Here is a 27,305-nt window from a genome sequence, read left to right on the forward strand (position 1 = left end):
CTTCAGGGTATAATAGTAAATCAGCTTTGTGAAGGGTTTAAGATGTGTGGAATAGGAGCCTGTAGTTTAGGCTCAGGAGTGGACACTAAGAAGATTTAAAAAAGATTCTGAAGAGGTCTAGGCAATTTTTGGAAATGCTTTTACTGGGAATTTTCCTTAATCCAAAAACGTTAACAAACTCTGCTTTTAACCTCCCTAGAAAATTGCAGCCCTCCCCGAGGTACTATGATAGCTGTAAGAAATAATTTGTACTCTCACTTATTTTACTGTAATGCCTGGTTATTTCCTGGTTATTTGGTTGATCAACCTGAATTTGGAACATAATCTATTAGTGCAGCTGTGTTGGCTTCTTACGTGCTGTGAGACGACTGCCCGATTATTTGAAATACTATTTTTGGATTGTAAATTTGCATAGAAAACTGCTAATCTTCAGTATCTTAATTTTGGGAGCCAAAATATATCTCTATATATGTATTTAAACATGGATGTAATCCGGAATGTTGATAAACTTGTGTGTCTTTCAGTGTTTGCTGCTTGCTTGGAGTGAGAGGTCTGAATATTTCAGTTAACAAGTAATGACCTGCTCTATGTATTCTATACTGAAGGGAAGAGAAAATTCATTCATTGCCTACTCTAATGCTCAGTTTGTGGTGTTCGTAATATTTTTCACTACAAAAGTATAAGCATGAACGCTTACTTTGAAGATTTGTGTGTGGTGCCTTCCTCACTGGTTGTCTTTCTTTTCAGTTTAATTGCTTTTTGTTACTTTCTTATTGGCAAATAATTTTACCTCTTTTTATAGCTAAGAATATACGTCCTATGTTGTTTTATATTTCTCTCTTCTGTGTTTGGATAGTGCTGTCATTTATATAGTTGTTCCCCTCTGCCTTCAATAGAGCAGGACTGCTGGAAAGGCTGTGTGAGATGATATGGAGTAGAGGTGGTGATCTGAGTGGCTGTGTTACCTAGTACAAATTGACAAAAAGAGGTTTTGTTCAAAAGGTCTTTGTTTTTCTTAATATTTCTGAAACATTCATGGGTGGTCGTTAGGTAGCTTAGCAGTTATATATCAGCATAATATACCGAACACCAGTTGCTTCGACTTCTTCTGGGCATTACAGATCAATCTGGCATTCATTTGGCATAGAAAGAATGATTTATAATACCTTAGAGGAGAACATAATCAGAAGTCAATGTCTTTTGTTACTACCAAAAGATCAAGGCAAAGCTGAATCAATAGGCAGTCTGTAGTACATTTTGTTTATTACATCTTGGCACTTAAAATATTTGGCTTTATAGCCTGTTTTAGCTTATGCAGTTAAATTACTCACTATATGAAGTTGCAAGTAATAGAAAATACATCAGGAACTTGTAGCCTAGCAGGCAGCTTAAATTTAATCAGTGAATATATGTATGAATGTTGTATTTAAGTTAAAATGTATAACATAGTGTTTGACCATTATTGTTGTAATTGCAGCCAAGAGGCAACAGAAAACATGGTGCATCATTTATCATCACTAGAGCAATTACAGGTAAATATGACTTGTTCTTATGTTCATGACTTATGAGAATGATGTGTGGATTGCTTGTAAAATTTACAATTTCTGCACTTTAGGATGGCTAGTGTAATGGAAATAGAGTGCAGGGTGCGTTTTCAGGAAGATGTTCTCTGATTACCAGTATTGCTATGTTATTTTTATGTCATTTTTGTGAGCGTTCTTCTCTCTATTAGGTTATTGGGTCAAACTAATACACCTTATGTCTAAGAAGTTCAGAAGCTCTGCTGTCTTTTGCAAAATGTTGTTGAGTGTTTTTTTTTTCCCTACCAGCTCTTTCATTGGGTTGTTTGCTAGTTAGACAGTTCTATAAGGAAACTTTAAATTCTGATTATATTACATTGCCATTCAACACTTGCTTTATGCAGCAACTGAATTGCATTTTCATCCACTGGGAGCTTCTTTTAGAATTTCTGGAAATGTGTAGTGATTTTTTTTTTGATCTGCCTTTTGCATTTACTCTTAAGCATTCATTGGCCAAGGATAGAGGTTTTTTTCCTTAATACCTTTTTCTTTTGTGAGAATATTTGAGATTCTGTGTGCAGTAAGCTGGAGTGTGTTTTAAAACTACTAGAAATGTAATTTTTGCCTCTTTTTCCATTATAGGTCCTGCATTGTTTTTGCTTCGGTACATCTGGTACAGGTAGGTTTGATGAAAATAGTGCTCAGTCTTTTTATTTGGTAACAGCTTTACAGCTTTTTGATTTAATGGAAAGTTATTTCTAATGAAAGTAAAATTGAACACTTGTTTAGCATATTGTCCAAGCAATGCTTAGAATATATTCTTTTCATAAGTTTAAGTTGTAACCACTTGAGTTGTAGCTGAAGCGTATCTAGAAAAAAAACTGGTGTCTACTTAGTTTGACTTTTCACTTTTATCAGAAGTTTTAAACTTGCGGTTTGAACATCATTTTTCATAAAATGCCATTTTTCTTAAAACGCATATTTGTCCTCCCCGCTCCCGCCTAAAATACTGCAAGTGAAGCTGGTTTTTTTGTTTTTGTTTTTTCTTTTTCTTAAGCCTCAGTGACAGGTATGTTGGCATGGCAAGATTTGCTTTCTTTAGAGTAATGACTTGGATTTTTTTTTTTCTTGACACTTCAAACTGTCATACAAAAAAATTAATAACTAGTTCAGCAAAATTCATGCCAATTATATATTTAACTTCTGATTCAAAAGGCACTTAAACGGCCTAAGAAACATATTGGGGTAAATACAGTGTTCCTGGAGAATTTCAACTCTATGGTTATACTACTCTGTTGATGCAGTTGGCAGGTTTGAAGGTATCAGTTCTCCCTTTTTAAGGGTATTCTGTTGGTTTTGAGATACGGAAAGAGACATTAATGTGGCTCTGTGTGAAAAAATACTATACTTGAATTCAGCAGGCAATGCTGTTTTCCTTATTGCTCGTGTTCTACTTTATATTGTGTGTGTGTGTCCCCTTTTTTTGGGGGGGTTCTCTCAGCATCTTCTTGTAGGGCAAGTGCTCCAGTCCCTTGACCATCTTGGTGGCCCTCCAATTTATTGGTGGTGTTCTTGTAATGGGGGGGCCCAAAACTGGCTGCTGACTAGATTATAAAGAGTGATAAGTAAATAATCAGTTCCCTTAATATGTGGTTTTGTTCTGTTGGTACAAAGAGGGATGTTGTTAGCTTTCATCATTGGCAGGGTGCAGTGTTGATTCATGTTTAATTGCGAAAACCTCGCAGGTGATTGATGGTTGCCTTAAAGCTAAGTGGTCCATCTGGCATGTGTATCTCAGGTACTGCTTTTGTTTGGTGTATGTTCTGATTTAGCCTCATGTTTTTGTTATTTCAGCCCTGCAAAGTTTTCTTTGCCTACTGGACTGGTTCGTCTTGTTAGTAAGCAGATCAACTGGCACCTAGTACTTGCAAGGTAACCAGCTTACATCCTTTTCCTTTCTTGGCGAAAGTGAATGTATTAATGCTCCTCCCTGTGCTGTCCCCATTGGTAACAATGCTGAGTTAATACTATGCTAAAATCATGTTATTCTTGTCGGTCAAGAGAAATACTGGAAGCTTTCACAGATAGCCTTGGGAAGGAAAGGTCAGTCTGGTACCAAAGGGCTTCCACGCTGCTTCCCTTCATTTAATGCATCTCTCGCTCAGGTCTGAACATCCTTCTAGCTGTTGAGGTGAGGTGGATTGCAGTGCAGTTGGTCTCAAACTCAAGTCCTGAATATGATCGGTTAAAGACCTGTAACTTGGCAGGATATAAATTGCTTATTTTAAAATTTGTGGAAAGTGAATGTATACCGTCAAGACTTATCTGCTATTGTATGTATAGGGGAGAATTGAGAGTTCCAAGGCTAGAACCAGCTGTTCTGCAGTCATTTTAGCAGCATCAGTCACATCACTGGCTTTTAAAAATGCGCATAAATACGTACAGAAAAATGGTTCAATGATATGAAGGTAGCATGGAATGTTTTAGTTTACTAGGTATGATTGCTGGATATGATCAGTAGTTCAGCAAGAGCTCTGTACTGTTGAGAGAGATGGTGATTCTTTGAGGGAAGCAATGATCCCTTTTGATGGACAACGTGCCAGTTGCAGTGTTGTATGTTAGGTACAAAGACGGGAGACCTGATCCTAAGGAGACGATGTAACTTATTGAAGTATGATAGTTGTTTGTTCCAGATAAAGCAATGCATAGTTTTAGATATTGCTGTTATAAAATCATCCATAAGCAACATCTGATTCTGACCTCTCCTGCAGCAAAATTTTAGACACGGTTTCTGTTTTCTTAGTGCTACTAGAAAACAGTGACAGATACATTTCAGTGATATGAAGGGAATGGGAATCTTGTTACAGCACTGAGTGTGTTTCTTTTTCTGTTGTGTTTTTTTTTTTTTAATAAAAGTTGATGTTTCCCAATTTGTGTTGATTTAGGAAAGAGGAATTTTATATCTAGCTTTGCAGAAAAGCACCTAGAGCTCTGCAGGTTCTGTGAAGCCTGGATTTAAATGAATTTTCACACCTGTATTTTTCTCTTTCAGCAATGGTAAATTGTTGGCAGTTGTTCAAGACCAATGTGTAGAAATAAGGTAAATTAGTATTACCTATTGCTTCATGACCACAGTTGTGGAGTTCTGAGAAAGTGTTTCTAGTCATTTACTAACTGTACTTTTAAAGATTTTTCTGGGGTTTTTTTGAATGTTATATATTGTGAAAGTAATCTATGGAATAATCTTAAAATATACTATCACTTATAAAGCAGAAGCCTTCTATTTCTTCTTAGTTCTTGTCAATTCCCAATTTGACCTCCCCTGAACACCTCCCCCCTATTTATAAATATTATAGATAAATTTATATAAGTATCTATCCGTATCTCTGTCTTTCTTTCCTTTCTTCAAGATGTGAAAGAAAAACAATCAAGATGCTTCAAAATACTAAACCCAAATCACAGTCTTTCTAACCTTTGCCTTTCTGTTTGCCCTAGAAGTTCTCTTCTAATAAGTGTGGCAAGGAGCTAGTTTTCTGCTTCTCTGCAGAGTAGCTGGCATGTATAATACTTCAACTTATTTTACAAGTAATGTGGACTGCTGTAAAGACTGATGCTTTCCCTTTTTCTTCCGTTCTCTAACAACAAGCTCTCCTTTGCCAGTTCAAGAACACATTTAGCTGTAGAACGGATCTTGATTGAATGTGTTTACTTGCTTCACAAAAATCCATTTGCTGGAAGGTCAGACCTTCTATTTATATGTAAAAGAAGCAAGTGTATGAAAATTTTTCAATCAGAAGTGGTGTGAACACCATAAATGTCAGCTTATAGACTATAAAATAAATCTTGTGTTTCAACTGTATTAATGTAAGTATATTCTTGCATTGTTTCTAAAATTGTAACCTAGAGAATACTGACTACTCCTCCCCCGCCCCCCCCCAAGGATACATGCTGCAGTTCTGAAATGCTGCTATCCTATTTTGAACAGCATTACTACTAAATGAGGGATATTAGTATTTATGCATTGGGAGGAGGGGTTCTAAAATACTGTTGTTAAATTACTGTAGTTGCCTAAGGGTGAAGGCTACTCTCTGCCTTTTTGAACAAGTAGTTAAATACGTGCATTGAGTTGTGCACTTAGAGTATTTTTATAGTGTTCTGTCTATTCTGGAAAATTGAATAATATTTTCTGCTTATTTAAATCCATATGAGTATTTTCCTGCAGGTCTGCAAAAGATGACTTTGGATCCATAGTTGGAAAATGTCAAGGTATACAATATGGCAACTTCTACATCATTACTTAGTGTCATCATTGTTTATTATTCATGCATTGCAAAGTCGTGGTGTCAGTTTACTTTAAAGATAATGTTATAACTTCTTAAAAGCATTGGGAAGAATCTCTTAATAATTTTGCTTTGTGAATAGCTCCTTTACCCTCCCTTGCCCCCTCTCCTTTTTATGACGATTAACATACTAAACCTGAATCTGAAATGAAATGATAGTTAAAATTAATGGGTTTAGGAGACATAATGGATGTTGGAGGTGGTGAGGTTTATCTTTGAAATTTAGCAAGTCACGATGCCAGATTCTGCTCCTAGGATGGAGTAATGCTGGGCACAAGTATAAACTGGTAGAGGAGTGACTGGAGAGCAGCACTGCAGAAAGGGATCTGGGGGTGCTGGTCGACAGCAGGCTCAATGCGAGTCAGCAGTGTGCCCTGGCAGCCAAGAGGGCAACTTGCATCCTGGGGTGCATCAAACACCACATAACCAGCCGGTCAAGAGGGGTGATTATCCAGCTCTATTTAGCGTTGGTGTGGCTTCAGCTTGAATACTTCGTGCAGTTCTGGGCCCAGCAATGTAAGCAGGATGTGAAGGTACTTGAATATGTCCAGACAAGGGCAACAAAGCTGGTGAGAGGGCTGGGAGGAATGACTTACGAGGAGTGGCTAAGGAGTCTGGGCTTGTCTAGTTTGGAGAAAAGGAGGCTGAGGGGCGACCTCATTGCTCTCTCCAGCTTCCTGAGGAGGGAAATGGAGAGGGAGGTGCTGATCTCTTCTTCCTGGTATTCAGTGATGGGACGTGTGGGAATGGTTCAAAGCTGCACCAGGGGAGGTTTAGACTGGACATCAGGAAGCATTTCTTTACTGAGATGGTGGTCAAACACTGAACAGGCTTCCTAGACAGGCGGTCGATACCCCAAGCCTGTGAGTATTTCTGAGGCATTTGGACAAGGCCCTTAATAACATGCTTTAATTTTTGGTCAGGCAGTTGGACTAGATGAGTGTTGTAGGTCCCTTCCAACTGAAATGGTCCTTTTTATTATATTCTATTTTTCTTCTTTGAAATAAGCTTGTAAGCACCCTGCATTTTTTGATGCGGTTGACTCTTTGTATGGTTTAAGGGATTATATTTATATTTCACTTTTTTAATAACTTTTTTCCTTTATCATAGTGCCAAAGGATCCTAATCCTCAGTGGAGACGAGTGGCATGGAGTCATGATTGTACGTTACTTGCTTATGCTGAAAGCACTGGAACAGTGAGAGTGTTTGACCTAATGGGTAGTGAGCTTCTGGTCATTTCACCGGTAAGCGGTCTCTTAAATTAAAAATGAATCTAGTAGAACTTCATGTGAGGATAAAAGGTAACTTCCACTCTTTGGCCTTTTTTTAATCATGGCTTACTTTGGTATAAAGGCTTATAGTATGAATACTATGCACAAATGCACCATGATTTGTTTATCATATGATGGATATATTATAGTTAAGTCATGTGTAGCACTTGCGAAGCATATCTTTTGTGTTGTTTGTATCTAGTCAGAATCTTCATCTTTCTTTTCTTATTCTTAGAATTGCGGTAGATCTGCAGGTATGTCAGATTGTGACAGTATAGAATCATCTGCTTAGTATGTGTGAAAATAATTACAATTTGTAGTAGTAGATTACAAATCTGCAGCTTATATGTAGAGTCACTTATAAATTAAGAAATATTGCTGATAAAGCAATATGAGGATTTTTTTTTTTTTGGACGGGTACGAGAATAGATAATTGCTGTTGGCTTGCCCTGCACTGTATATTTTGTATTTTGCATATTCAAAGATTGTATTCAACTAATTTGGGGAAGTGTGTTTCCTTTGTATATTGTCTTTGCAGACTTTATAGTAATAAGATTTCTTTAAAATCAAGGTAAAAGGAAGTGTGTATTTGTTTTTCAGTAACCAAGACACTTTCTCTTTCTCTTTTTTTTTTTTTTTTAATCCCTTTTCCCTCTCAATGTCTGTCTGCATTTTTGGGTAAAGACAGCAAGTTTTCCAGGAGATCTGAGTTATGCTATTGCTGGATTGATCTTTCTAGAATACAAAGCAAGTGCACAGTGGTCAGCTGAACTGCTTGTCATTAATTATCGTGGAGAACTGAGAAGTTATCTGGTAAGGTAAGCATAATTTTTTACTTGCTTTGAGAAAGCACTGTGAACTTCAAAAGAAGTCTTTCCACTTTTTAAAGAAAATAAATCTGAAATAATATATGTACTTTTTTACCCCAATACTTAGCGTTGGAACAAATCAAAGCTTTCAAGAAAGTCATAGTTTCAGCTTTAACAGCCATTATGCCAGTGGAATAACTACTGTAATTTATCATCCTGGTCACAGGTAAGTGTTCCATTTGCTACTTGCCAATAATATGGAAATGGTGAACAAAAGTGGCAAAACAAACATTGACATGTGTTGTATAAGGATGGGAAGAAAAAAAAAAGTATTTTAATATTGGTATGTAGTGAATCAGTAACAAGTAGTAGTGTATCATTGTACCTATGAAAGAAGTCCTAGGTGATAATTTCACTTTACGAATAGAATAATGAAAATCAAGTTGTCCTTTACTCTTTGAGTACATTGTATAAGCAGCATCTTTTAGAGTGTTGGGAATAGTTTCAAAAGATATCTCCAAATTTGATGGGAGTAAGGGCTGATGTATAGTTTGTTTGTTTTTTTTCTGTCTGGATTTGATTGTTGGACTCATTGGCCAGCCCATTTTCCCTAGTCTTCTGTCAGACTTTGGCATTTGGAGTTGCCTTGTATGTGCGTTTTCTCTAGTAGTAATGTATTGGGTACAGATACCATACTTGAAAGATGGACTAATTGACTGCGTGCTCTTGAACCAGTTATAGTTGGAGTAGGTCCTGGTTAGCCAGTTACTTTAAAAATGTGTCTGCCTTTTTAATATCTGCTTGTTATATAGCAAGATAAACTTAGCAACTTATTTTTCTATTTCTCGTCAGTTCTAGGAACTAAACTTCCTTCTAGACATTTTTCTTCTTAGATCCACTAGGATTTAATTTGTTAGCATGATATGTGATATCACTGTCTGGTTTTAATTGGAAATTAGGCTTGGCTATAGAATACGAGAAGAAACTCACTGTTTAAAAACTTGTTCTCATTCTTCAACATTAAGTGAGCTGTCATATTTATCTTAGAAAAAAATAAATATTATTAATAAGAAGTAATGTTCTTCCAGCTTATTACTTCAAGAGATTAATTTTGAGTAGGGTTTCTTCTTTCTACCTAGTTCATATCTAGTAAATCCACATAATTAATACTCAGTATGCTAAATCTAGAGTTTTGAGGTAATAGGTGTGGGTTATGGAGCTTTGATAGCACTATCTGACCAGGCAACAGAACCTACTCATTCCTTCCTTTGGTCAGACCAAGGTAAATGGTTCTTGACGCTTGTTTCCAAAATCACCTTTTCCGCTCCTAATATTAGGAAGCAGATTGATTAGAACAGTGAGTGTTACAAAGAATATTGGTTAATATTCAAAGTACAGTCAAATAATTACTCTGACAATTATAATAGATGGATGTGCTTGTTTTTTCATTCTTGGTTCATTTCCGAGCAAATGATGTCAGAACTATAAAACTCTTCTAATGGATGAACCCATTAACAAGAAAATATGTAGAAAATCAGTTGGTGTAGCTGTCAACCAAATAATATGGACATTACTTTGTGTGTGTTAATGGCAACTTATTGTCATAGAGGTTTAAAGGGGGGAGGGAGGGGGGCAAAAATTTCAATTTTTGTTTTCCTTCTTTCCTCCTACCTCCAAGAGAAGTAATAGGTTTGATTTTCCTACTATTCTTACAAGATCTTTGGTTAACGTTTTTAAAACTTGATATTAGTATGAAGTAAAAGAGCATGAGACAATGCTGGTTTTGTGCTTAGAACAGTTTATTCAGAGTATTAGTAATTAAAGTTGTTTTTTATGGAAGCTTATGGCTGGCATATTTTGTTGTTGTCGTCTGTATTACATAGTTTCTAGGGAGAGAAATGTCCTGTCCTTACATGAAAAGATGTGGTTATATTTGCTGTGAAGTAATAATTTTGTGTAATGTGTGTGGTGTACACATTCAAGAGTTACTTGTTTTCACCACAAAATATTCTGACTCATTCCATGAAAATAAAAATAGTCAGGTGGAGTCCCCTGTGACGGTAGTATCTCCTGCTCCCTGCAGACAGTTGACTTGCTTAGTAAAGTTGAAAAATTGATGATTGAAAGAATGCACAATTGGATGGAAAGCAGAAAGAACCAATGCTTTGCCCTTCATGTAGGCAAGTCATCTCTGTTTTGAATTTATTCTGTGCTAGAAAGCTTCTAAATTTGATGTTAGAGAACTCTAAATTCATGAGCAGAATCTCTTGCTAAAATTGTCATTTTATCCAAAAAAAAAAAAAAATCAGGAGGAGGTGAAGACAGGCAGTATTTTTAAGTTGTGCATTACAGAAAATTGTGGATACATATGAACACTTCAAAATTTTCATTTTTAGTAATGTGAACTTTGATCACTTAAGTTCAAGTTTGTCACTTTGTGCTTTCTTGCATTTCATTTAGTTTCAGTTGGTGAAGTTATACTGGTCTGCCTCCTCTCCTTGTAAGCTTTGACTTACTGTACTCTATATTGCTATGTATTTGCTCATGGCCTATTACAGTGCAGTTAAATAGTGCTTAAGAACTTAATACGCCTTTTTTTTTTCCAACTAGATGTATGATAATTGCAAAGATAATATTTCAGTAGGGAACGTATCTGAATCAGTAGGAAAACTTGAAACAATAGCTTTGGGAAAAAGTCTAATAATGAGTTTCATTACTGTTGAAAAGTGTTATATACCTTAATTTAGATGCCTAATGTTGGTGTTCTTATGTGATTCTGCCTTCATCTATGACAGAATCTATGGTGCTTTTTATTTGACAAAACTTAAATATTTGCTTTAGTGTGAACTCTCTGTAAGCTCTACTGGAAGGTTCAACACCTTGCTTATTTTGAGTATCTTACTCTGGAGCTGAATGTCTTACTTCAGGGTTATCTGCAGTTGGTACAGAAAACATTTCATGTTAGAGCCTAAAATGTGTGATGGTTGCAGGAGGTGAAAGGTTTTAGATCAGTTGGAATTTGCTTGTTATATCAAAATTGATGAGTGAAGAATTGCGTAGAAGTCTCAAGTTTTTCTTGGATGCCTCAGTTGCGCTTGCTGTTCTTGAGACTGGCATTGTACTAGTTATCTTCAGCCCAACTTTGTAGAAACTTTTGAAATATAGTTGAGGTACTGCAAGGGCAGCCACTTTTTTGAGACTGGAGAAACCTCTGGAGATCATCTGATCCATTCCCCTTCATAGCAGGGTCAACTAGAGCAGGTTTCTTGGAGCCATGTCCCAGCAGTCCTCCCCTAGGAGCATAGTGTGAGTCAAGGCCTCTGATGTTCTGAGGTAGCTGGTCCAGTAGGTGCTGGGGCTGAGCCTGGCAGCACATCACCACAGTTGCTGAGAACATGTACAGAAAGAGTTTCTGGCCATCGCTTTCTGCAAACTGCTGTACAAAATGCTGCATCTGTGGGCTGTACTCTAGGCCTGGCACTCACATAGGTCTTTTTCTAGGACTTCTCAAAAGGGTTCCTGACCCTTGCTAATCAGGATTCAGCTGGAACAAAAGCTTAAAGCACTCTTTGATCAGGAATAGCTGGTGGACCTTGTTAAAAGCTTCTAGAGCTTGCTAGCTCGCTCTTCTTGGTAATGGCAGACATCGTGGAGCTCTTCAAAGGCTTCACAGGAGTCCTCTGATGATCCAAGAAGTACGTAGAAGATTAAAAGGGTCTAGAAATGGAGCACAGAAACTGCTGCATGCTAGCAGTGCTCTGTGTAGAAAATATATGCAAGAGTAGAAATTATTTAATGTTTTAAGTACTAAATTATGTTGCATTGATCTTGATGTCCATAGCAGCATGATAGACAAAACTTTCCCTTCTAGGGAGTTATTGTAGTATCATATATTAACTTAATGTTGCTTTGTAACCCATCTGGAGTGACATAAAACTACAGCTGATACTGGTGTGATTTAAGAACCCAAATAGTGGCCAGGAAAAGTAATTTTTCACATTACTGGCACAAAAAAAAGTTGTTGGCATGGTATCTTCTTCAGGCTGAGACTAACTTAAGAAAAAAAAAAAAAGAGTAAACAGGGAGAAACCCTCTCCTGTTGCTGTTCCCAGTCTACCTGCCAACTTGTTATTTTGGAGTCATCTCCTGTCTAGTCCTGAAAACATAATTAGTAAACAAGTCCAGATCTTTGCTAAGGCTCTCAGGAGGACCTTTCATTTTCTTTTGATGCCAGTTGTGTTATTCATCTTAATAGTTTCTGTCCCTGCTGTTGCATTTTGCGCTCTGAAAAGCTTTTTAAAATTTTAAGTACGTGCTGCCATGATGAATTTCTCTTGCAGTCCTGGGAGAAGGCTTTTTGTCTTCAGGTTGTGTATTTTGTGTGTGTCTAAACTGATATGACATCGTCATTCCAGCTGTCATTGAGTTTCATTTATCCTAAAAGATACTTCAGAATTATAAATATGTTGCACTGTATGTGACAGTTTTTCCAAAATTTCTTTGAAAAGATTTATCGTGATGGAGTTTTTGAGAGCTAGTTCAGGCAGTTTTGGAGCTACTGCTGTCACTGTTATTGACAATTCTTCTCTCGGTCTTTGTGCTACTATTTGTCTCTTAGTCACCTCTGGCACTTTGCGGTCAATTGTAATTGAGTTTTAGTCTCTGCTGCTGTTGAAATTTTTAATTCAGTGGCATGGTGCAATGGAAGTTGGAGCTTATGGAAGAAATTAGGTGCCTATGGATGGACCAGACTATAGATGAATAAATCTTCCAGAGGATTGTGCCCACTGTCTTTAGGTTATTAGGAATTGACAGCTGTGTTGTAGCAATTTCATGAAGTTCTTGTTTACTGATTTTTAATTTTTATTTTTTTTAAAGCTTTCCTCATGAAGGGCTGTGAAAGAGATGTGAAACTTGCTTTCTGTGCTTAAAAAAAAAGTTAGGAAATTAATCACTTTATGTGTAATGATCTACGTAACACTAATCTTGCCATCATCTTCAAGAGTTTTAAGATGTGATTTCATGATACTAGGCTGTGTGCTCAGATGTTTGAGTACCCAAACATGTTTGTTCTTGGCAAGCTAAAATGGACATAAACTGCATCATTGTACAACAGGGTAGATAGAGTATTTAGCCCTAAAACCTAGAAAGGTTGCTGGAAAGGAGTCTCATGTGGCATGATAGGTTTCTGCTGAAACTTCGGTGTTTGGTTCTCTTTTTGTGCGTGTTTTTGTTTTCTTGTGGTAGAGATATATGCTGCGAGATATTTGAAAACTTATTACTTCCTTGTTTTTTTTACTGAAGTTCCTCAGAAGAACTACATAGTGTGTCTAAAAGATGGCTTTTGTACAAGTTAGCAGCAGCTCTTACATTCTTTGATCAGTGGCAGCGTGTCAAGCTTCTCCAATAGAACAATCATAGGCAGAGGAAACTTGCAGAAGGAAAATCTCAGAGAGAAGGAAAACAAAAAATGTACAGAAATGATTATTACAAATGGATTATTAACTGTATGACACTTAATCTGTGAGGTTTTTTTCTTCCCAAGTACACTTTTCCCCCAGTAATCAGCAGAAAATGTGATATTAAAATGTTTTGTGTAGTTCTGAGAACTGCGTTGTTTATTGGTGGCTGTACCTCATGTGTTATTGTTTTCCATGTTCCTGAAGGATTATGTTCTTCTTCACAAGCCCTCCTTAGTTAAAGTAACTTTCTTCATGAAAGTATAACAAACTGTTCAAGTAGCTTCTTGTATTTGCTGATGTCCCAAAGTTGAATGCAATTAAACTTGCTATGTGGTCCTGCTCTTTGTTTCTGATTTCCTTTGTTGCTTGAGTATGGAATTGCTTAAATATTCCGGTTTTCAATGTTTGCCTTTCCATTATTGTTATATTAAACCAACCCCTATAGTCTTTGAGAGTCCTGGTACCAGAGACATCTTCAGTTCAAGCTGGTGCTTAGGATAACTCACAGAACAAAGTACTCTTTCTTCCTGGTATTTTGGGCTAAAGTGATGTCTCTGTAAGTTGCTCGGAGTTCCTGTCCGAATATTTACTTGAGGATTGATCAACCAGAACAAACAACCAGTATCAAAACCAAACAGTTGGTGTTGATTTGAAACGTATAATGTAAAGCAACTTGGGTTCCTTTAAGATGTAACATTTGTCACATAAAAAGCTTAATGCGTTTTTATATTACTAGCTTGTTCAGAAAAGAGGAACGCACTGTAGGAGTTCTTTGGTATTTTATCACTGGGATTGCTGTGCTCTATTCTCTGCTTAACAAGTAGCATTCATGGTGAAGTTTCTTCTGTGATCTACATAATGCTGAAGTACAGGCCTCCCTTGCTGCTGTGTTGGTGTTGGAGTTCGCTCACTGATTGTCTAATACCGTGCTTTGCTAATTGTTATCATCTTCATAACCCAATTGCTTTGCTAAGCATCTGTGGGAAAGCCATGATAGGGGATTTTGTCTGCATTTTTCAAGAACGCTCAGTCAGAAATTTTAGATATTCTAAAGTTAAACAGCACCTCCTTAAGGGAGAAGTAATTACTCTTAGCTGTGCTGTGCGTTACTTTCTGATCATAAGAACAATCCAAAATTACTCATTTTCCTATTAAATATGACGGTAGACTGAGAGTCACCAATTGCTGTTTTTGTGGAAAATGGGGAAAGTGATTTCTGTTTTGCTCTCTTAGGCAGCTCTTTACACCACAAAGTAACTAAAACTTAAGAACTTTAACAGACTGTAAGCATCCAAGGTAGAAGTCATCTTGCTGTATGTTTGTGAGTACATCCTGGGAATGTTAAAGAAGTTGTATTGACCTCTAAAAGAGGAATAAATGTGGAAGGAAAATGTTTTTCTCCCCTCACCCCCCCCCTCCCTTTTTTTTTTTTTCGTTCTGTTCAATCTTGCAGGAAATGTTTTGAAATGCACTCAGATCGAAGCTGAGAGCTATATGAGCGTCAGCCACTAGGTGGTAGAGCATTTCAAGAGTAAGGCGGACTTTGAAAATCGATGAAAGAGAGTTCTCTAGATTTTCCAATGTGTGCCTTTTTTGCAAATACTTCACTTTTTGATGGGTTTTTCACTAAAGTAATGCTTCCAAACAAATTTAGACATCTGTTTTCAAAGTGTTCATCAAAGTAATCGTCAGTTAAATATATAACTGCTTGTTAACAAGGTGAAAGGGCTTCAAGGGAAAATATTTTGATACCTTTTAGTGGCAATCAGGAATAATTGTAAGAGTTCCCTCCTAAGTTTTTAAAATATCATCTACTGTATGTAATGAAGTTATTGCATGCACATTTATAGTTGGTAGGGTGGGTTTACTAAACAAAACTGAACAACCTTGATGCGTTTGGTTCCTCAGTAAAAGAGAAGTAGCTTTTGTACCACATCTGAATAAATGGAAACCCAATGCTTAAACAGAATGGCCAGAACTTTTCATAAACTTAATTTGTAATTGTTATAATTCTTTGAGGGTAGGGGAGAAACTCAAACTGTAGACAGACATATTTCTTTTAAATGTTGTGAATTGTGCCTTATTTGGAAAGCTAGAGATGAGAATGGATAGGGATAAATGCCGAAAATAACAAGTGTTACTCAAGTAATATTTAAGTCTTTTTGTGCGTGAACACCCTGAAGTTTAAAGGTTATTGGGGCTGTTAGGTATCTTAATATACTTAGCCTTTTTGTTACTGCAAGCAACCTGCTACAGTTGTGACTTCAGACAATTAAAATACACTTATGTGGCAGTATATGCAATCATAATTTGCCTTTATATATTTTACAGACTTCTGCTTGTAGGAGGCTGTGAAACAGATGAAGATGGTGTATCTAAAGCAACTGGTTGTGGGATATCTGCTTGGAGAGTTCTGTCAGGCTCTCCTCATTACAAACAGGTCACTGGTTACGAAGATGACGTTAGAACAGTAAGTGTGTTTCCTCATGTTATTGGATGAATATTGTCACTGGCAGAATTATCTAACTTGGAAGTTCAATGCAAATCTCTTTGAAAGAAGAATTTCATGTGATGCTTTGCTATTTTGTAAGCTATGATGTGAAGTTCTACTAAGTTATCTCTTCTCCCCAGCATCTGTCTATTTTTGCTTTTTCTGATTTGAACTTTTAACTTCTTGATTATTACTTGTGTGGTTTTTTTTTTTTAAAATGAAAACAACCAACCAACAAAATAACAAGAAACAACAACAAAAATTATAGGGTGGAAATAATACAAAAGCTGTTGTTGTGTACTGTGATGTTTCCTATCTTTGTTGGAAAAATTCCAGTTATTTTTGTCTTTTTATTACTTCATAACAAAGGCAGCACACCTGAAAGAAATGTTTCAGTTTAAGTCTGACTCTTGATTTCTTTTGCTTTTAGTAGAAGTAAATGTTTGATTTGGTAACAACTAACATGTGGATATACTGAAATCAATTTACAGTTCCCTAGGATAAATTACACTATTTACTCTCATGTAGGTATTGCTTAGTATTAAAACTGAGTTGTTAATTTCATTGCAAATGGGTAGATGCATACCTAATGAAAATGGGCAAAGTTATACAAAACTGCATTTTATTATCCTTGTATTATTTTAAAATAGGCAGTCTTATGGAAGTTTAAAGAATCCTGCAGAGTTGTTTTAGTACTTTAGATATGACTTAGTGTTTGGTGTGTAACATAATATATGAGATTTGTCTTTCATTGTATGATGTGTTTCTGTTCTTGCAGGCACAGAGAAGAGGATTATTAAGGATTATGAATTTAAGGTTTTACAGCAGGCGGAGAACAGAACAGGTATTAAGGTCTAGGTCTATCTCAGAAATGTATTTTGCTAACATAATTGTCCATTAATGACTGCCTGAGAGACTGGTTGAAAGTAGTTTTTAATTTATGCAACTTAAGAATTAACATTTGTATAGAACTTATCAAAAATAATAAGCTTTTACCGTTAAATGGAGCAGCTTGCCATTTATTTGGCTTGTTTAAAAATCCAATTAGTTCATCTGCTAAAGCTTGAATCTTGGGTTTTCAGCATACTCACAGGAACAAGTCTAGAGATGTAGAGTTCAATATTAAATGTAAACTCTTACTCAAAAAATAAGAGTTAGTTATTTGTTATTGAATGTGATGATCGTAGCATGTGAAGTGTGTTATATATTCTACAAGAAGGAAGTAGGTTGTGATGATGTCTCTCAACTATATGCCTGAGAGAGAAATAAGAAGAACTCCACAACTCAGCTTTCTGCGCTATACCACTCCCACTAGAAAACAAACAAAACCTTTCTCATCTTACAGCCCAACATTTTCATACAGTGTGGGTAAGAAAAAATGAGTGGATTCAAACCGATCATTCTTGGCTTAAATAGGGCAGAGACAATGACTTTATTTCTTACAGTCTGTTATGAGATACATTTTGCTAAGTAGCTTCAAAGTTTTATTATGGGTCAAACTTATGTTACCAGGACGCATGTGAAACTAATGAAACTGCTGATCAGAATCAACTTTTTGTTAACAAACCCTGGGTATGGGTCTTCTGTTCTTCTCTTCCCTTAATGAGTGAGTCTTAAATTTGAGTGTCGCGCTGAGGCGTAGGAGTGTGCTTTCTGTATTTCTAAGGCGTTGCAGTACTGCACCACCTTCTCCTATCTCTTGGCTACTACTTATGTGTAGCCTTTGTTTGATTCCTTTTTTATCCCCCTTTCACTCCTTGAAAAAAAAAAAAAAAATTCCCTTCTTTTGCTTTACAAGGAAAAAACAGTAAAGAATCTGTCTACCACCCTCACTGTGTCCTCCTGAGAGGAAAAATGGCTGAAGTTATATGGACTTTGGAAATGACCTTAATAGGTTTTTTTTTTTTTGGGGGGGGATGTTTAGGTGACTGGTTGTCCTGGTTTGAAGAAATTGCATGCTTGATTGGAAGGGGAAAAAAATCTTTCTGAATCTCTCTCAAGGGTGGTATGGGGAGAGATTTTATTCCCTTCACTGAAAATATAAAAGAGAAGGCTGAAGTAAACTTTTTTTACTGGAAGGCTAGTACTGAGTGTAGCTGTGCTTCAACTTCACTGCACTTGCCAGTACTAAATTTACAAAGAAAGTCAGAGATTGTTATTCATCCTTGAATGTTTTAATCCAGTTTTGGAGATTATAGTTTAAATATGTGAGGTATAGTTTATATTCTTAGTGGAAAATTGGCAACAGTGTGAAGGTATGACAGGCACAGCAGCTAGAAGACTTGTATATTAGAACTAGCTGTATTGGGATTTGATCCTCAGTGTCACTAACTTAAATGATACTTATAAAATGTGAAGTGCCAGCCTGCTGAGGTTTTCAGTATCTTGTTCTGTAGTTCCCTTAAGTTGACAAGCTGTACACTGAGGCAGCGTTGCCTGCTTTGCCAAAGGACTGATTAATGTCTATAGGTAACAGTGCTCAGGTGGTAAATTTGAATGTATTAATGGCCACCTAACACCTAAATTTAAGAGCAAGAGAATTATCACTGACTGTGACTCTTTTTAAGATTTGTGGTGTATACCACTGCTCATTTATCTGAACGGGTTATATGTTTTAGCTATACGTTTTGGCTAAGTCCTTTAACAGTCTTTTGTTCTTTGTCCTCTGTGTGCAAATTGATTTGTAAAGAGAATTGCCATTAGTAGGCATGTACAATTCCTTGGCAAACTACAGTAGAGATTACAGTATTCTAGCTGCTTAAGAATATAATCAGAGAATACTTATGATTTTTTTTTAAATAATTCTTAATAGCATGGAAAAAGCCTAATAATGCTCACCTTTACAATGCTTGGATTTAAGTAGTGCTCTCAATAGCTGCAAACCACTGTACAACAGTGAGCAGATTATTTGGTCATCATTGTTTCTGCAGCATAGCTAGAACTTAAAACAGCCTAAGAAATAAAATAAAAATAATGAAGAAAAAAAAACAAAACCCACCAAACAAACAAGCCTTAAAACAATATTGTTATCTTCAAGTTATACCTTCCATTAACGTGCTGTAAAAAAACCATTAAAACTTCTTATTCATATAGACATCTAGTAACCTTTCTGTACTTCACTTATGCTGGGGTATTTTCCAAGAGGGGAGGTGCTGACTTAAAAACTGATTAGCTGCATGCTTGGACAGTTCTAACGTTACTATAGCATGACTCTTTGTTAGGAAGTTTTTAAAAGCAAACTACACTAACAAAATAGGATTTTATAAACTATAATTTTGGGAATCTACATCCTGCTGTCTCTCAGTGAAGACTAGACTCTGAGAACCTAATGATCTTTCTGAAAACACAGAAGTTGTGTTGGGGTGTGTGTGAATGAACATAAATTGTATTTTCAGAAATTGTTACACATTGCTAGTGGCACTAAGTTTGACTTTAAAATTTGAGTGTATACTTAGAGGCTCTTGTCTTGTGAAAATAATGTATAGATCCAGTTGTAGTTGTGTGGGAGTTCATGAATCCTTAAGGAAATATTTTGTTAGAAGTACAATTTGCCTCTTAAGGTACGCAGAGCTGAAGGAAAACTTAATCATGAGAGTTTTAGTAGCCTTGATGAAGTTTACTTACAGATTTCATCTGTATGGACTTATTCTGATGTTTGTTATATTGCTGCTTAGTCTGTTGTTAGCCAAGAGATTCTTAAATTTCAATTTAAAGTCCTGAAATGAACAATGAGTGCCTCCAAGATGTCTTCATCTGTGTATTTTGTTTAAATTGTAATAATACCCACCAAAAAATTTGCTCCCAGGGAGGAAGAGCTGTACTAAGCTGTGTGTTGGTAACATTCTTCCTTGGGTGGACAGCAGAAAACTGAGGCTGCTGAATATTTTCTCTGAACAGATGATTTGAGAACAATCTGCAGTTTTTCCTCCAAGTAACTCTGCATTGCCATCTGCGGTGTTTTCCTAAGAATACCACACTTCCAGATTTTATTTGCTGTGTAACAATGGGATGCAGAAGTTCATGTGCCTAAAGTGTTAGTGTTATGGTAGTGTTCTTCCTTTATACAGGTTGATTTCCTTTTCCTCTTCCATGCCACAATTGATATTTTACCTTTATTCTGACTGATTATACATTTTTTTTATTTTCCTAAAATACAAAAAATACTTTGGGGTTTTGGGGATTTTTTTTTTTTTTTTTTTTTAAGCTGGTATCATGGTTACCATGGGTGGTTGATCTCTTGGAGCCAGTTGTCTTGTCTTATAACTCCTATGTGACTAGAAGAGTCCCTCCCACCTGAATCTCTCCTAAAAAGTTTTGCAGGATGGAGTTTTCAAGATGAACCTTTCTCCTGATGGAGCTCTCCTGGCAGCTATTCATTTCTCAGGAAAACTGACAATCTGGTCTATTCCATCTCTTAGACAACAAGGAGAATGGGACCAAACTGATCAGGTAAGAAGGATGTAGATGTTTAGGAACTTGCAGTATATATCTTAATCCTCTGGAGATGTGTTTTCCTAGGAGATGAGAGTAGTTCAGATAATTGTGCTTTAGCTATATGCTATCTTTCCAGTCAAATCCTTATTTTTCAAGAGGCCTATATTTACTTTTACAATAATCTATGTTTTAACTCTAAAATGGTACTCTTGTTTTCTAGTGTGGTGTTTTAGGAATCCAGAAGTCTATTTTGCTATGACTTTTTTTTTTTTTTTTTTTAATTTAACTGCTTGGGGAAAAGTACGTCACTACAGCAGCTGTACATTTTATGTTCAGGAAAAGCTTGAATTTCTGGGGAGCGTTTTCATTGGAAAAATGAGTGGGTCAGCAATAGAGTAAATAAATAGATTGTGTTACAAAGAATTACTTGCATATGATCACTTTTTTTTTTGTCTCACACTTTTTTTTTTTAGCCAGGTTATGATGAGATCAACCCAGACTGGAGACTCTCCAGTGAAAAAAGAAAGAAAATAAAAGGTATGTGGTGCAGTTAGATCATTACTTTATACCATTGTGTAATTACAAATATTTACACAAATATACAAAGACCTGAAATGGCTTAATTAAATCTCAAATTAATTTGGCAGAGTAGCTGCCAAAATTGTGTGTATGATTTGAGTTAGTAGCATGGCATAGCTAAATGAGTGTCACAATAAGTTGTGTGGTTGGTTGTTTTTTTTTTTTTTTTAAATCCTCTCTTTGGAATACTTTTGTAGCCATAACCGTAAATAAGACGGTATTTCAATGAGTACAGGACTTCATTTATTATTAATCATGTCATTATGACTCTGTAGAATGCTGAACATTCAGCAGATGTCTCGGCTTGTATTAGAAGCCACTACATCATAATATTGTATGTAACACGTTATTAGAGTCCACAGTCTAAAACCTAAACTTACCTTTACCTTTTCCTTATCTGTCTAATAAATCTTGAAAGCTAACGTAATTTAAAGGTAATTAGTTTAAAATTCTAAAACAAAAGGGCTTTGTTTCCTGTGACTGGATTTGCCTCACGTCAGTCTTTCTAGTCTTTTCGCAAAATTCAGGCCACCATGTGCAGTCATTTATCACCTTTATTGCGTCACTCTTCCAAGAGTGCAGAGATTAATAGCTATTCCATGACCCATTCACTACTGCTTGTATACATCTATATTATTAAAAGATCCCTATTTCTTTGTACTGTTTTTCTTGGTGATTCTGTCTTTGAGTTAACTCATCTGACCCTCATGGGTAGGTTGCTGACTAGCCACTGAAGTGGCAAAAAAAGTGATAGGCTGATCTGTTTCTCAGTGCTGTTTGGGGAAGGATCGTTGTCGTCAGAGCGGTGGGAAATGAGACTGTAGTGAACAAATTGAGCTAACTCTCTGGTGAATGTTTTGTCCCAATATCCAGTTACCATAATCAAGACAGTCTTAGAAATGACACAGCTTCCATCCTTGGTTGTGGAGACTTCTTGTTTTGTTGGTTTAATCTTCTTAATAGCCTTGTCTTGTAGGCTGTTTCACAAGCCTTGTTCCTAGTTGTCATTTGTCCTCAAAAGCCATGTAACCTTTTCTGATTTTCATCAGTATTATGTTTGTTGCCAGGGAGACATGGTCAAGGATGGCCTGGGAAGTAATGAAGCAGATCTTTACCAAATATCTGAAATTTGTCATATTTTGTGCAAGTATATCAGTTTACTGTGAATTCTTTTTTCAAATAATATTAAAAAATAATTACAACCACAATTTAGTGATTCTTTTTTTCTCCTCAACAGCTTTATTTAATGCAGAACTGATTTAGTAAGATATAATTAATCTAAAATGCAAACTTAGTGAACCAAGGATGCATATACAATAATAAATGTTTGTTGAATTAGGCCATCGGATAAAATATCTTAGTAAACGAAGTCACTTCTGTTGCTGTCTGGTGTTTAAAATTATCTTTCCTTGTGTAGTGCATTCTGATTTATTTGTTTGTTTGTTTTAGATAAAGAATCCTATTACCCATTGATAGATGTAAATTGGTGGGCAGATAATTCTATCATCCTGGCTCGCTGCTCTGGTGCATTGACTGTGTCATCAGTTAAGACTTTAAGAAACTTGCTGGGAAAGTCGTGTGAATGGTTTGAGAGTTCTCCTCAGGTCACTTCAGCTCATGATGGAGGATTCCTAAGTCTGGAGGTGAGGAATGTGCACAAGCAGATACCTTTTTGGAATGCGGTAAAAATAGTTTGCTTTTGTATATGTAATCCTAAAGGTGTTGTGTGTGTGGTGTGCTTAAAAATTATTGTTACTAACAGAAAAAGTGATTCTGTTTCCAAGTTCAGGGAAATTCTGAACTTGCTGCAACTGAACTGTCTTAATAAAAACTTGATTGTCAAATAACTTCTGGAGACTAGAAGCAAAACTCCTAGAAGGCTGAGCGTGAATGAGAGGAATTTTGTTGCAGGAAATGGTTTGTGTTGACAGATTTCACTGCTTTGTATATTAGTGTATTTGAAGAATGCTGCAAGCATCCCTCTTCCATTTTTGAAACAGATGCCCCTTACAGAGGGAGTATATTTAAAAGAAATTAGAAATGCATTTAAATTAAGACAAAGCCATGTAAGAGAGATATTTTTTGTTCACCTTTAGTAGGATTCCAGGAAGGAGTAGAACGTAATGAATTTAACCAGGAATTTTCTTTGAAACTAAGAAAACTACTCTTTCCTAAGGCTTACACTGGAATAGGTCTTAAACATCTTAAATGAAGTTTAAAATAATATTTATCGGAATATCTCAATACATACCAAAGCTTGCATGTATGTTTCTGGAAAGGTTTATTATTCTGGAAGTACGATGCAGCCAGTGACTGGCATATTACAACCTAAGGGTGTAGTCTGAGGTTATGTTTGCATTGAACAGAAAACCTTGCTTTGAATAGCTAAAAGTTGAAAACATTGCTGTACGCTGCAGTAAGCTAAATATATAACAGTGTGCAAAGATGTCTCCATAGTTCTGCGCTGTCTGGGGTGGTGTAGGATGTTTGGTATAATAGTGGGTTATTATTACGAAGCCTTCACTCTTGCTTCAGTAGGTAAGGGGCAAAGTCTCAGAGCTGGGAGACAGACCCAGCCAGGGTTTGTGGAGCGTGTGAAGCAAGCTGAGAAATGAAGGATTTCAAGGAGAAGGGGAGGAAGGATGCTTATTCTGAAATCTAAAGTACTCCAAGTGGAGATGTACTCAATTCTCACCAAACTAGTTGAGATGTACTGGGTGAACGTTTCATATTCGTATTTTCTGTGCAGTGTGAAATAAAACTCGTTCCAAAAAGATTACGTTTGGAGAGCAGGCCTGGTGATGAAGATGAGGGAGAAGATGACTCTGACTCAGATGGTGAAACTTCTGCTAAGGACAGATACTTCAGCTACCTGAAGCAAGGCCTGTACTTTGTGACAGAAATGGAACGGTTTGCTCCTCCACGGAAACGTCCACGTACTATTACAAAGAATTTCCGCCTTGTCAGTTTGAGATCCACAACTCCAGAGGAACTGTACCAGAGAAAAGTAAGCGTAGAAGGAAAGGTCATATCTCTCATAATTAACTTTATTTAAAAAGAACTTTTTATTTTTCTTTTAATTCTTGGTATGTTAACAGAAGGATTTATGCACATATTTCTAAGTGTCTTTTAGTTGGCAGTGTACCGTGTTACCTAATCGAAGGGACCACTGTTTAAAACTAGCGTTATAATAATTCAAATGAGATGATGTTTGGGGGTCACTGAGGAGATGCTGTGCATCATTAGCTTGGCCAGACTTGGAAGTGCACTCATGTGAGTGTTTACAAATAATGAAAGACCTGGCAAATCTATTGAATGAAATCAGTTGAGCTTGTTATTTGCCAGGGAACAGGTTAGCTTACACTCTGATGTGAATGTAGTTTTTCAGGCATATGTACAAATTTGGCCTGTGACTCCCTCTAACTGAACAGATACTTCTTCATTTTTAAGACTACTCTAGGCAGTAATTTGTCTGGGCCATTTCAATTGTTCTGGCGGTAAACCAGCCCACTCTAACAGCTATAGAGTTTCCGGGGAGTGCTGATGTCATACTGGTTAACTAAATAACTTTCTACTTGAGGAAAAATCTCTGATTTTTCTAGAGGTGTCCATCAGATCCAAGTTGTACTCATCTCTGTCTTGAGCCATTCTCTTTTCTGCCTGCTTAAGCATACCACAGTAATTATTGCTCTACCTGTTCTAACACACAGAATTAGTAATTGATTGTTTGATATGGAAGTCGGATAACTTTCATGTGTTTGCTTTTTAGATTGATAATGAAGACTATGGGGAAGCTTTGTCTTTAGCTCAAGCATATGGCCTTGATTCTGATCTTGTGTATCAAAGACAGTGGAGGAAGTCGGCTGTTAATGTCGCTTCAATTCAGGACTACTTGGTGGGTTTGTTTTTTGTGACTTTTTGGCTTGCATATCAGAATGGCTGTGTTATCTTTAAAGAAATTGAATTTTTAGTTGTGTTTGAATTTACACAACATAAATTGGTGGCGATTTGGAGAGCTGTCCTGCAAATTCCATTTCATGTCATGTGGAAGAGGGTGATCCTGTTTAATTAACTGAAGGCCTGATCCTGAGACCTTGGAAGTTAATGGCAGTCTTTCTTTTCAAGTATCTTCTAATTTCTGTTAATAGCAGCATGCTTTCTGTAGTGTAATCTCTCCCTCACATGCAGCAGTAGATTGTTGCCTGGCAAATGAATAGTAATAATTGGAAACGTAAAGCATTTAAATAACTTCCAGGTATTTTAGAAAATTAAATGGGAAAGTGAAGTTGTTATCGGTAGCTCTATAGCACAGTTCGAATAACAAAATTTACAGTGAACTCTGCTAACTGTAAGTGGAGCTTTTCAGTAGAATCTAGTGTGGGTTTTTTGGCTTGGAAGAAAGACTTCAAACTCAGCAGACAAGCGTTGCCAAAGATGCACAACCTAATGGTGCTATAGTGTAAAGTCTTCCAAGAGATCAAGAGAAATATGGTCTAACTTTTGTTTTTTTTCAAGTTAGATGTTAATTGAGGGTCAGAATAAGATTTTTACAGATAGCCATTCCCCATGTGCTATGTAATCTCAACTGAAGATGAGCAGATAAGGCCAGTAATATTTTGTAACCCTTGTGTGTCCTTTCTGTCACAGAATTCTATTTGATACTGAAAATTACTCTAGTGCTATTGTGGAATAAACTCTGTTTAACAACTGTGTTTTAGCCCCAAACCATCACATTTTATTTAGTGTAAAGAGGAGTGATACTAATTAGGGAATACAAGTGATAACTTAAGTTCCCGTTGTTGTGAAAGTTCTGCAAAATCATTTGGTATTTCTATGCTTTTTTCTGCCACATATACTCTGAGGGAATGATAGTTTTGCCATTCTCACCTCTTTTGTTGCTTGACACTGTCAGTCATCAGATTAACTCAACATTTTCTTAAGTGGAAGAAACATATGAGAAAACTTTAACATCAACGGTTTCATTGCTTTGGGTTGAAGTGTATAACGCTGTGTCTATGCTCTTGTTCTTGGACAGAGCAAAATTAAGAAGCGCGCATGGGTTCTTCATGAGTGCTTGGAAAGAGTTCCAGACAATGTGGATGCTGCTAAGAAGCTGCTTCAGTATGGCTTGAAAGGCACGGACTTGGAGGCTCTTGTGGCCATAGGAAAAGGAGAAGATGGTGGCAGGTTTGGGAAGAGTATTTTTTTGTTTTCTTTGTGAAGAATGGTGTATGAAGTCTTTACTAATAACTTGGTACAATTTTTTTATCAGCCACTAATGACAATGTTAAGGTGCTTTTGCAGGACATAAAGAAAGGTAATGCTTTGAATCAAACTATTCTAAAGATGTCCACAAGTTACCTATTCTCATTTTACTTTTTACAAAGGTAAAATCACTATTTTGTACCACATTTTCCCTCTTCTCTGGTTGCTTGTTATTTTCTTCATCATAAAGAACTTCTGAGGTCACTGTTTTTTCTATCAGATTCTATTCCTGTTGCCTTTTCTGGAAGCTGCAACTGCCACTTTTGTTGTATGTCTTAATTGTTGTAATGATCTTCTGTTGCTCGAGTGGGGAGGGGAACATGGCAAAACACAGTGGGTCAGTGGGAAAATATGTGCAGAGACAGTTCTCTCCAGTATTCAGTTCCTGGTGGTAGAAGAGGCTGTTCTTTTTTCGTGCAGCCATCTATTACCATTGTATGCTGTATAACTGCCGCCAATCTCAGTGCTACCTGTGGGATTTAGAAACTTTTATTAACCGTCATAGCTGTGTGGTTTGGGTTTTTTTGGTTTGTTTTGCGGGGAGGTGTGGAAAGAAGAAATGTTGCCGCTTACTGACTTGTGATGAGTGCCTGCTGCTTTACAACAGCAAAACTCAGTATTATTTTTTTTTTCCTATAGAAGTTTAGATTTTTTGTCAAGACATAAACAGAAAGCTGTTTTAGTATGTTTATTCAAAAATTAGTTTGTCATATGTCTTTGTGTGGTGGTTTTTTTTTTTTTTTTTAAATCAACATTGATTACCTTGTTGGCTTTGTCTTCCAGATTTATCTTACCGGGAGAGGTGGACATTGACATTCCCTATGAGGACTTTTTGTCACCAGATGAAGAAATGGATACTAGAAAGGAAAAAGAGGCCAAGAAGCGTAAAGAGCTGCTATTATCAGTAAACTTCTCAAAGTAAATGAGCTTTTAGGCCATGTTTTATTCAGAATTACAGGTTTATTATAACTACAGAGCTGCAAAAACTTAATTACTCTCGTGTATGTTATTCCTAATAGGAAAATGGTTTAAATTTTAATTGGCATTATATTGTGTCAAAGTTCTTGGTTTACTTAATTTCATATGCACCTAATGTACAGTACTGACTGCAAGCATGAAAATTCCTGTTTTGAA

General features: G+C 36.4%; 1 protein-coding gene across 1 annotated transcript in view; it reads left to right on the forward strand.

Annotated features, from left to right (window-relative positions):
• The first annotated feature begins 1,483 nt into the window (after positions 1–1,483).
• NBAS (neuroblastoma amplified sequence) overlaps positions 1,484–27,305 on the forward strand; it is a 181,109-nt gene continuing 155,287 nt past the window's right edge. Inside the window, exons 1-17 of the mRNA XM_009885333.1 lie at positions 1,484–1,532; positions 2,163–2,199; positions 3,375–3,452; positions 4,573–4,620; positions 5,743–5,786; positions 6,971–7,104; positions 7,816–7,949; positions 8,068–8,166; positions 15,734–15,872; positions 16,672–16,737; positions 20,214–20,342; positions 20,801–20,864; positions 22,356–22,549; positions 23,656–23,913; positions 24,676–24,801; positions 25,942–26,093; positions 26,955–27,089. Of these exons, the coding sequence (XP_009883635.1) occupies positions 7,075–7,104; positions 7,816–7,949; positions 8,068–8,166; positions 15,734–15,872; positions 16,672–16,737; positions 20,214–20,342; positions 20,801–20,864; positions 22,356–22,549; positions 23,656–23,913; positions 24,676–24,801; positions 25,942–26,093; positions 26,955–27,089 (1,526 nt within the window). The 5' untranslated portion in view covers positions 1,484–1,532; positions 2,163–2,199; positions 3,375–3,452; ... (1 more) ...; positions 5,743–5,786; positions 6,971–7,074. The remainder of the gene's footprint in view (positions 1,533–2,162; positions 2,200–3,374; positions 3,453–4,572; positions 4,621–5,742; positions 5,787–6,970; positions 7,105–7,815; positions 7,950–8,067; positions 8,167–15,733; positions 15,873–16,671; positions 16,738–20,213; positions 20,343–20,800; positions 20,865–22,355; positions 22,550–23,655; positions 23,914–24,675; positions 24,802–25,941; positions 26,094–26,954; positions 27,090–27,305) is intronic.

This window comes from Charadrius vociferus, unplaced genomic scaffold (assembly GCF_000708025.1).
Source record: "Charadrius vociferus isolate BGI_N301 unplaced genomic scaffold, ASM70802v2 scaffold173, whole genome shotgun sequence".
NCBI lineage: Eukaryota > Metazoa > Chordata > Aves > Charadriiformes > Charadriidae > Charadrius > Charadrius vociferus.